This window comes from Talpa europaea (assembly GCF_964194135.1).
Source record: "Talpa europaea genome assembly, chromosome: 16".
Lineage (NCBI taxonomy): Eukaryota > Metazoa > Chordata > Mammalia > Eulipotyphla > Talpidae > Talpa > Talpa europaea.
The window spans coordinates 17,144,757-17,156,349 of NC_140084.1; the positions used below are offsets into that span (position 1 = coordinate 17,144,757).

At 38.8% G+C, this 11,593-nt stretch overlaps 1 protein-coding gene across 1 annotated transcript; it reads left to right on the top strand.

Annotated features, from left to right (window-relative positions):
* Positions 1–519: 519 nt before the first annotated feature.
* On the top strand, positions 520–10,610 carry DYNLRB2 (dynein light chain roadblock-type 2; the record flags this gene model as incomplete). Its single annotated transcript, XM_084256834.1, has 5 exons — positions 520–600; positions 1,042–1,236; positions 3,837–3,912; positions 9,617–9,784; positions 10,567–10,610. The coding sequence occupies 5 exons, from the start codon at positions 520–522 to the stop codon at positions 10,608–10,610; spliced, it is 564 nt and encodes a 187-aa protein (XP_084112960.1).
* Between the last annotated feature and the right edge of the window lie 983 nt (positions 10,611–11,593).

An 11,593-nucleotide genomic window follows, 5' to 3' on the forward strand; every position in this document is an offset into this window, starting at 1 on the left:
CGCTGGGTTGCGAAGCTGCCCGCGGCCTCGGCGGCGCCGGTTCAATCCCCGGCTGCTCCCCGGCCACCGGAGGAGGGTCCCACATGGTGCGCAGACCTCTCCTGCCGCCCGCTGCTCCCCTCAGCAGTGTACTTCGGTCCTTCTGCCTGTTCTGCTCCCCGCTCTGGCTCTGGTGAATTCTCTCACTCTCCCGCGCTTCTGACTGTACCCAGTGCATGTATAAACAAAACAAGCAAGCAAAATAAATAAATAAATAAAAACATGCCTCTATAAAAAAAAAAAAAAAAAAAAAAATATTGGTAACCAGCAAGTCAACTGACTGAACAACTTGATGAGAGTTTAAGAAGTAACATGGAACATGCCCTAGTGCTTTTGGGATGTAGGCCATAAATTAACATATATAGATATGATTACAGTGTTCAATGGTGTAACAGTTTATTTTTAACAAATGTGGTATATATACACAATGGACTACTACTCAGCCATGAAAAACGACAAACTCATGCCATTTGTGGCAATATGGATGGTGTTGAAAGGGATTATGCAAAGCGAAATAGTCTAAGAAGGAAAAAGACTATTATCAAGCGGTTTCACTTATATGTGAAATACAGAACCACCAAACAAAAGGTCAAGAAGACAAACCTTGCCAGCTGGCCATAGATCTGAGGCCTACAACAGGGGAGGGGAGAGCACCAGAGGTGATGGTGATGGTGATGGTTCACAGGTAATGGGGTGATGGGAGAATTTACGGGATTACACCTGAGGAAAGAGAGCAACTGCTGTACAAACATAAGCAACGATGTAATTTTAAAAAACTGTCTTGGGGTGACCACACCTATCAACACTGCACAGGGCAGAGCTGTAGAGAGCACCCCGAGTGTCACATGGCAGCTGAGTCTCTTTACAAATAACTGCAGTGGCCAAAGACTGGGGTCTGATGGACTCCTGTCCTGTTCACTTGCTGCCCTCTACCCCAATCCCCAGCATTCATCACACTTTGCTAGTACAGCTTCATTAGTCCCATTTTGTTTGTCTCCCCAGTTAGAACGCACAACCGCGGACCCAGAGGAAAGCCTGGTAGTCAAGAAATTGCTCTCGAATGAGGAAGTGGTTGTTACTTCCTCATTCAGGAATGAAGGGATAAACGGACCAAGGAAAGACCCAGAGGGGCCTACAACCACCCCTCCCCCGCCCCAACTCCCGGCCCGGTTACCCCCCGGGAAGCGAGCGCCCCAGGTGAGCGGGCGGGGCCCACGCCCCCAAGCCCCGCCTACGGAGGCCCGGAGGCCTCGAGCGCGTCTGCTCAGGGCGGAAGAGCTCCGCCGGCAGCGGCCCCACCTGCAGGACGCAGGCGCCGGCGCCCTGGCTTCCGGAAGGTCACTTCCTCCCCTGTCTCCTAGCAACGGTGGAAACATTGTTGGCACCTCCTAGCAGCGCTGGCTCGGGACTGAGCCCAGAGTCTCGCTGCCCGCGCCATGGTAAATCTGGGGTTTCCTTCTGATACCCTTGTCTCCGGGGCGCCCACTAAAGGGGATCCTCACTGACGGTCTGAGACCGACCCATTTCTGGCGGTTCTGGGGTCGCAGGGAGAAGAAAGGGTGTCTTGAAGGGGGTGGGGGAGGGGTAGAAGACCTGGAAGGTATTGAGGGAGGTGGGTTGCTTTCCTGGAGTGGGCGTTTTGGGGGGTTTTTTTGTTTGTTTGTTTTTTAAGGTTTATTTATGCATACAAGAGCTGGGGTACAGGCCAGAGGTGCAGGGGGTGTGAGGATTCACCAGAGAGACTGGGGAGCAGAACAGGCAGACTGATGAAATACACTGCTGAGGGGAGCAGCGGCAAGACAGGAGAGGTCTGCTGCGCCATGTGGGTAGCTCCCTGGCCCACCAGGGATCGAGCTCGCGCTGCAGAGGCTGCGGATTGCTTCACAGTGCGGTGCTTAACCCCTTGCCCCACCAGGGAGGCCTGGAATGGGAGATTCTTGGGGGAGGGGGGGGTGGAGGCGGTATTGAGAAAGAGGGCACAGAGATTGGCGGGATGTAAGATCCTGCGGAGGATGAGAGATATCCACAGCAAAGAGAGTTTGAAACTGAGAGGAAGCAAAGCATCCTGAGAGGCAAGGACGGACAGGATAGGGAGTGCAAGGGAATGGACAAAGGGGAGAAGGCAGAGTTATTGAAAAGAAGGAAGGAAAACAAAGAGAAAAGAGGGGATGGGAGGAGAGCTAAAGTCGTTACTAAAATAAGGAGGATAAAAGAAAAATGGGGAAGAAAGGGCCAATAGAGGTGGGGAAAGTTTGGGGGAAAAAAAGCAAAAGTGTTTCAAAAAAACAATGAAAAAGCATGAAAGTGGTGATGGGGATTAAGAGATTGTATTAGGAGGGTTCAGGAATCAGGAAAAGAGGAAGCCAGAAAAGCAGGAAAGGAAGGACAGAGAGCCTTTTAGGAGAGAGTTAAAAAAGAGAGAACATCAACAAGGGCAGTGGTTGTCTGTCTTAAAGATGGCAAAAATGTAAATGGTCTAGAAATACTAAATACCAGAGTGAAGCACATCTGAGAAAGTTATTTCCCTTCCATTTTTTTTTTTTTCAGCCGTTAGCCTGTATCCAGGAGAAAGCACCTGTCACTATTTGTTAATCTGTAATCTGGTAATTTTGATTTTTCACCCGCAAATCAGATTCAGGCTCAGCACTTTTCATTAAAATACAGTGAATATAGTCTCTCTTCCTTTTGTTTGGTTTTATGGTTATTTCTGTTTATGACATAATACCAGGTTTCCGTTTGTGGTAGTGATGTACAGATTCTCTGAAAATGCATTTATTCAAGTTTTTAGCAGTGACATAATTTAAAGGGCATACTAGATAAAATAGGTAATATTCAGACTGGAAAAAATCATGTCTCTGGTACATAAATGCCTAAAATCCAGAAAACACCTGCTGCTGTGGCAAGGAAAAAAAAAAGGAAGTAATTGTTCCTGTCCACATGTGGTGCGAAAGAAAACTTTTTCTGTCTAAAGTAACAAATGTTCAACTGTATGATTTTGGAAGAGAAAAAATCACAAACCATCATGAAGAAGACTGCAGAATTCTGTTTGAAGTCAGAATATCCAGTGATTACTCAATTATGAACAATATGCAGGTTTGAGAAGAGATTATCCTTAAATTTAACATGTGTATAGAAAAAACTAGTACATTACAGTCTATGCATAAGATTCATGCACAAAGCTAGTTTAAAACCCAAAAATGGGGTTACAACCATGACCATTCATGGCCCAGGCTATAGTTACCAAGAGAATACCCTGGAGCATGTTGGGGGTTTTTCGTGTTTTTTTTTTTTTTTTTTTTCACAGAATGTCCTGAATTTAACCATCTGAACTCCCAATTAGAAAATCTTTAGACTGGGAATAAGATTTCTGATTAAAGGATACTTTTAGAAAGAGAGAAGAAATGCTCTATAAATATTTAAAGAACTCATGCAGAAATGGCATTTTCATATGAAGACAGAAAGATCAGTAAGTAAAAGATATTGGGGAAAAGATTTCTATTCACTATCAAGAACACTGTTCCAGCAAATAAAGACAGATAAAAATGGAATGAGCTGTAAGCTCTGTCTCTAGAGGAGTTCAAGCTGAGAGATTGGTCAGGACTATATGTAAGGGTCTTAACACACACGTGAACCCAGAAGACTTAACAATTTCAAAATTCTCTTCCAAAAAGATTACAGCATCCAGTACCTTAGGTTAAGGAGAAAGGGGTGTAGGTGTCTTTCTAAGCATTATTCTGTTTAGGATTGAGGTCTCCGTCAAGATCCTATTGGCTAATTGCCATCCTGATCTCTTCCAGGCAGAGGTGGAAGAAACCCTAAAGAGGATCCAGAGCCATAAAGGGGTTATTGGAACAATGGTTGTAAACGCAGAAGGTAACTTTAATCCAGGATGCCTTCTTGATACACACAAACCAACCAAGAACCACTCTGTTATGGCACACCTTAAGACAAACCTCTCAGAATGTGAAATCAAAAACACATCGTTGGATACTTTAGCTGTATAGCTACCTTGTTTACTTATTAGACATCTACTGAGTATCTGTTAACAGCCAAGTATTCTGCTGAGAGCAGAATGAATGAGACATGTTTAGAATTGTCTATAGATTACCAAGAAACACTATAGGTTGTATAATTTTTAAGGCCTTGGTAAATCTCATGTAATATTTTGGGAATACCCATAAAACCATATTTATTGAGAATAGTGACTATATCATTAGCAGTTTATTTTTTGTTTTAACATTTATGTAAAAGTTACAGTGTTTCAGTCTTCATTTTAAATAAAATTATTTCTTTTCCATATTTAATAAAAACATCCTTGAGAACTAAGTTGCATATTACTTATAGTATATTCTTTGTGGATATACTATATGAGAAATCAATACATTTCTACCTATGAAATCTGTAGACTTAGATATCAGAAGGTTGCTCTTCCTCCACCATCCCGATTAACAACCTGTGCAGCATTTTCTCTGGCATCTGCTCTATACTCAACTATGGTGGAACGCAACCTCTTAAAGACTCCTGCCAGTTTTATTGCTACTTCAGGCATTTTTAAGGGCAAGAGGTGCCACAAATCCCAGAGCATTCACTGAAATAACAGTAGCTATTTCACATAACTCAGTGCAACCATGAATTTGGCACATTGCCAACTTAGTGCTTGGCAACAAAACTTCACAGCTAATCATTTTGGAGTAAATCCATCAATAAATATTTATTGAGCGACTACTAAATGAAAGTCTGTTAAAACTCTAAACTTCAATCCTTCATCTTTAAAAATGGGAAATAACCTACTTTACTGAGGGTTGTGATAATTAAATGAAATAATAATTGTCAAGTATCTGGCACAATACCCAACATTTAATAGAATTATAATTAAATAGTTCTGAGAATGTGGGAGCTTTTGATTTTTATAGATAAAACATTTGACTGTTTTGTAAGGTAATAAAAGTAATTCAATGCTAAAAAACATAATACATTCAGCCAGCCTAAGTAATCAGGAGGGAGAGGATTGAAGATCAGCCAGGTAAGTTAAGAGCTATGCCTAATATTCCCAGGAAGTAATCCAGCACTAGTTCTGGATGAATTGATTTAAGATTCAACTATCTGCATGAACTATCACACCCCCTAAGTTGGGCTATCTGCTTGCCTTTTCATAGAGGGGCTGTATTTATTTCCTTTGGCAACTATGACAAAGAACCACCCACTTGGTGGCTTTGAGGATTAGAAATGTATTCTCTCTTCATTGTGGAGGCTGGAAGCTGAAATCTAGGTGTCAGCAAAGCCAAACTTTCTTTGAAGGCTCTACAAGAGATGCTCCTTTGCCTCTCTCCCAGCTCTTGGTGGTTTCTAGCAATTCTTGGCATTCCTTGGCTTGTAAGACATATCACTCCAACCTCTACCTCCTTTGTTACATAGCATTCTCTTCTAGCTGTCTGTTTTCTTTTCTTAGAATGATCCCAATTCCTGGATTAGGGCCCACCAAAAACAGTGTGACCTCATCTTAACCAATTACATCTTCAAGGAAGATTTCCTATTTCCAAATAAGGTCAGATTCTGAGGTTCAGGGCAGACATTCACCTGTGATTCCCAGGACAACTCATCGACTGTGTTGCTTTGAAACATTTTAATTTAAAGGCCATATCCTGGCAATATGCATCAGAGGTCTGAAAAATAACCACACCTTTTGATCTGAAATTCCACCCCTAGGAATTTATCTTAAGGAATAATTAAGATTTAGGTCCAAAAACAACTCACTGAGACACTATATATAATGGCAATAAATAAACAGGCAAATAAGTAAATCTATCCAGTAGTAAGGGAGAGTTTAAATTATATAACTATATGATATATGCATTATATATGTTATATATAACATTCTATATAGTTATATATAGTTATCTATAACTATGTTATACATACATGCATGCATACATGTGTATATGGACAGACAGAACCAGGCACACACACACACATACTTACATATAGAAGAAAAGGGAGGGATATGTTATGGTGGGATTAAAAGTGATTTTTACTTTATCTTCCTGCGATTTCACAATTAGCACTTCTGTTACCCAAAGGCAACAAAATATTTTTAATACCTACTAGCTTCCTCTATTTCATCTCCACCGGATAAGGTTGTGTTTGGATTTAGAGCACTTTTCAGAAAGCTGAATTAACCTTTTTTCCAAAATTATAAATGAGGGGCCGATTTTTATGGTCAGATTGTTAATAACCAGAGTGCATAGAAAGGATGTTTAATAATAGCTTATGATATACTGTGTTACCAAACTGTAATAAACTACTTCATTTCAAGAGCATACTCAATGTTAGATGAAGGTGCCATTTATCATAATATACATTTACAGCCTTCAGAAGTCCTGAGAAATTTAATACTGAAAATTCAGTATTTAACTAAGATGGTATTTATGTGTTTTTGTTCTCTACTAGTGGTATTAGTCTACTAATTCTAGGCAAATCATTTTAGCAATTTCAGACTTCATTTGTAGTCAGGTATTCTACCATGTTTATACATTCAGATCTCACCATATGCTATATTAAACAGTGTCTTTTGATTTCACCAATATTGAAACACAGATTCCTATTCTTGATAATAAAGTTGATATCAATTTATCCCAATGCAAGTGGTATGGATTTTTATTAGAGTAGATTCTTTGTCAACATTGGTTTCCTACTTAGAAAACCACTTGTTGTTTACAGTATTACAGCAATGATCATTGAATTAGATATTGAGGAATATAAATTATATATAAATATATAAAATGTGTAACATGTTCTCAGGCAGTCATGTCTATCATGTAGTCTTATGAATTTAAACTTGATTTCTGTAGGTCCTTAATTTTAAATATTCTTGACATTTCTAACAAATCACCATTTGAATTGCATTAAATTTTATCAGTCATCTAGCCAAATCCTTTCATTTTTGAAACACAATCTATCAAACAAAGTAGAAATGTACAGCTGACAAGTACCAGCTTACTAGGAACATAAAGAGTTGTATTTTAAAGTAGTGCCATATATTCTACAATATCAAATTCATACTCTTTGTTCTAGGAGTTCCATTTTAGGAATTTATCCTACACATATAAATGGCACAAACAAGGACATACTCTGTAGCCTTATCTATAAAAGTCAGAGTCTAGGCACAGCCTAAATGCTCATCAGGAGGATATATTAGTTTTGTGTATTACCAAGCATCCATTAGCATGAATGATCTTAGCCTTTTGTGTACTGAAATTCTCCCAAGTATATTAAATTAAAAAAAAAAAATAAAGGACATAATAGAGAATGGTTACAGTGAAAGAATACAAACACAAACAGGGTTGAGTGGACAGAATACCTCTGATAGGATACCCAAGAAACTGGAAGCAGTGGTTACCTCTTAGAAGAGGACAATGGATGAATTGTATACCAAGTGCTAACATTACTTCTTAATAAATTATTTTGTAACTACCTCACATAGTACCAAGCAAAAAGCTCAATAAATATCTGTTGATTGATTTTTTGAAATGTCTATAACTGATAGAAAAACTCCAAGGATTTCTACAATATGCACTTATTATTCAGAAAGGCTAGCTGTTTTATTTATTGACTTGGATCATGAATAGACTAACTAAACAGGCCTGTGCATCTGATTCATAATCTTGTCATCCATTTTTAAATAATTTATTCTGGTTGTATTTCTTATTTTGACACTGAGCAATGCAGGCTTTCAAGGTAGTCACTATTTAGGACACAAAATAAAACTGCATCAAAAAGTGCTCTTAAAAGGTTGCGTGCTTGCTACTTTTCAGTTGCCTACTTGTTAAAGACACATGCCTTGTAATGTTTCATCGAGTATGAAAGGTAACTGACTTCTAGGAGAAAGGTAGCCAACAAATACTAATTCAGAAATTATCAAGGATTTAGTTTCATATTTCTGATAAACTGAATAAGTTTTCCTGTAAATATTGTCCTCTTGTTTAATAAGGACTGTTCTGGAGATAATAGTTTTCATTAAAGAAAAATAAATTAGTCTGTTTCAAAGTTAAAATTGAGACTCACAAAGAATTAAACATATGGATAAAATCCCCAGTTTGTAATACTGTTCTAAAAGTGCTCATCATGCATTATGGTTTCTGGAGCTACATTCTCCCAGGGCAAGCCAAGAGCCACCCTGAGACTCCTTTGAGGAATCTGACAGCAATCCCAAATTCATCTTCATATATCCTCCTAAATAAAAGGCACATTTGCAAGTCAACTCTCTCTAATTCCCTGGATGTCTGGTAGTTCTCAAAATAACGTTCAGGCCATCTCAGATTAAATACAATCCATGTAAAATACCTAGCACACCCATTACACAATAAGCACTGAGTGCTGGGCTGGGTGATCTGAATTGGGCTAGATTGATTTGAAGTGAATTGCATTACGCTTGCATATTTGTCTGGCTAAATTTTTCCAGTTAAATTAATAGGTTCTGTTTAAACTCCTGTAATGGAACAATATAGCACACAAATAGCCAAATTTAATAATGCTTAAACCAAGAATGAGTACAAACCAGGGAATACCCAGTAAAACTACAACGTCTTTGCTGCTATATACAATTTTTCTGACATGCAATTGAAGGTTTGCAAAATACAGTGTGGGGAGTTACAAAAATGTTTTGAAAGTTCTATCTGATATACTCCCTAGCATATGCGGTCATACCCCTTTCTATTTGTAATTTCGGGGGAGAAAACTAGCATCATGTCACACACAGACTAAGTATTTCAAGGCTGACTTTTTGTAGACAAGATGTTTGAGGGAATGCATTTTGTATTATAGTAATATGTTAACTTATTACTGAATTTATCAAATTCAGTAATTACTGAAATTATCAAATAACTTCCAAAATGCTCATAAATGAATACATTTATACACACACAAACCACATATACATAATACCTAACAATCCAACAATAGGGTGATTATATTATGATATATCCATAAACTAGTAAGGTATACAGCCATTAAATAATGTTGATGACAATGGCCCCAATGAAGTCAACTTGTATGCTATCATTCAAATGAAGTTTTTTTTTAAGAGGATTTACCTTTTTATTTATTTATTTATTTTTATACAAGCACTGGGTTACAGGTCAGATGCGTGGGAGGGCAAGAGAATTCACCAGAGACAGAGCAGGGAGCAGAACAGGTAGAAGGACCAAAATACACTGCTAAGGGGAGCAGCGGGTGAGGCAGGAGAGTTCTGCTGCCCCATGTGGGTTTCTCCCTGGCCAGCCGGGAATCGAACCCACGCTGCAGAGGCTGCGAACAGCTTCACAACGCTGCACTCAACCTGCTGCACCACTACCACTGCTCACCAATTAAATGGGTGACCCTTTATTTATACAACTATATTTTAAAATCATGTGGAGACAAAAAGATGGGAAGGAAATAAAGTTGTTACCAAAGAGTGACATCTACCATCATTTTTTCCTTCATCTGTTCAAGGATCAGTATTTTCCAATATTTCAACAATGTGCAAATTACTTTTTTATAGTAGGAAAAAATTTTCACCCCAAATTAAATCTCATAATAGGCATTCCGATCCGAACAACCTTGGACAACTCAACAACAGTTCAATATGCAGGTCTTCTTCACCAGCTGACTATGAAAACCAAGAGCACAGTCCGTGATATCGACCCACAGAACGACCTGACTTTTCTTAGGATCAGATCAAAGAAACATGAAATCATGGTAGCACCAGGTAATCTGGCATTACATTTCAAATGCAAAGCCTCCTCCTACTTTGCTGGATGAAAGTTTTGTTTTAAAGAATGGGGAATCAATATTTTAATAAGCCACATGACACAATATTCTCAAATGCAAAATGAAGAAGTCTGAATCTGAAAAATTCCAACCAGAAAATTCTGTTGGAATATTAGTGAATTGACCATGGACGAAGTTGTATTTTGCCCCCTTTCAAATAACAGAGGAGCTGTGGGTCTCAGTTTAGGTGAACTCATTATGCCCAAAGGGATAACTTAGGGGGTGGATCAAAGGCCTGTGGAGTCTTATACACCCCCTGGGGGGAAAAGCACATCCACCCATCCTACCAAAGACAGCAGCCACAGAAACACTTCTTTGTTGATACATGTCAATGAAAAAATAGACTCATGCTCCTAAATCTAGCCCAGAACAAACAAACTCCTTTATACATCTGTAAAATCTTCTCACCCTGGCTGTACATTAGAATCTCCTGGAAATCTTTACCAAAAAAAAAAAAAAAAAAAGAGTGCATCAGACCAAAACCTGATTGATGTCTGGGGCTCTACCTCAGATGGATGAAATCAGAAGCTCTGAGGCTGGGACCCAGGCAGGGGTATTTTTGAAATCCCAACAAAAAGTGCCATGTGTGACCAAGGTGGGAAACTTTGTCTACACTAGGTCCACATAGCTCTTGAAGAGAAAAAAGCAAATTAGCCGAAATACTTATTTATGAAATTGAATTTTTAGAGTGCATTGATTTTTGTCCCTATTGCTCCACAGATAAGGAATATCTCCTGATTGTCATTCAGAATCCTTGTGAATAGACCCACTGCAGCCAGTTGCGTCTTGGGATGCTGGATTGAAAACACCCAACTCTAACGATTACTAAGATTGTATTACAATCTACCTGATCTTTTTGGACATACTGTCATATTAAAACTATCCTATATGTCTTCATTTTGTCCCTTTGAATGTATTAAAAGTTGTGATTTAGCTGTTTCATAGATTCTGCTACGTCTGTCTCCTTTATTCTAATACACCAAGTGAAGGAAGGATACGGGTGAGAAAGTGGCCTTTCGTGCAGCGGTGTCTCTAGTCTAGAAGTAACTATCTCCCAGAATCAGTATACTATCATTTTGCCCACATTGTTAACATGCCAAAGACTTTCACCAGGAGTGACGAGGGAAATAGGAAGTCCCAACGCTCAAGGAGAACTGGATGCCTTCCTTAGTTACATGAGGTCTATAAAAGGTGAAGGCAGTCTGGGCCAGCATCAGAGCTAAGCCCTTCCTCCCAGTCCTTGCAAAGCTCTCACATGGGCCTGAAGGCCTAGGAGTGGGTCTTGGGCAAGAGTGCCTATTTCGACATTTGTCTAGATAACTCCAGAGGGTTTTGTTTATATACATTTCAAGCATTCAGAAAATAATGAAAGTCATACAACAAATATAACATATTTCCATGTACCCAAAACCGAAGAGAATAGATGTTCATGTTGTGCCACATCTGCATTATCGCCTCCCTTTTTTTAATTAAGCTTTTTTTTTGTTTGTTTTGTTTTGTTTTGTTTTTGTAATTGAGTTTTATTTTTAAAGTTGATACTCTGGAAAAAATTTCAAGATAATCTGTAAGGAGAATAGTACAAGTGAGCTCATCTGCACTCTTACATGTTATCGCCACTATAGAATGTTTTAAAGCAAATCCTAGAAACCACATTATTTTACTTGTAAGTATTATAATTGTTATCCTTAAGAAAATATATAACCATATATAGTCACTATATCATCAAAAATCTAGATTGTTCAAATTT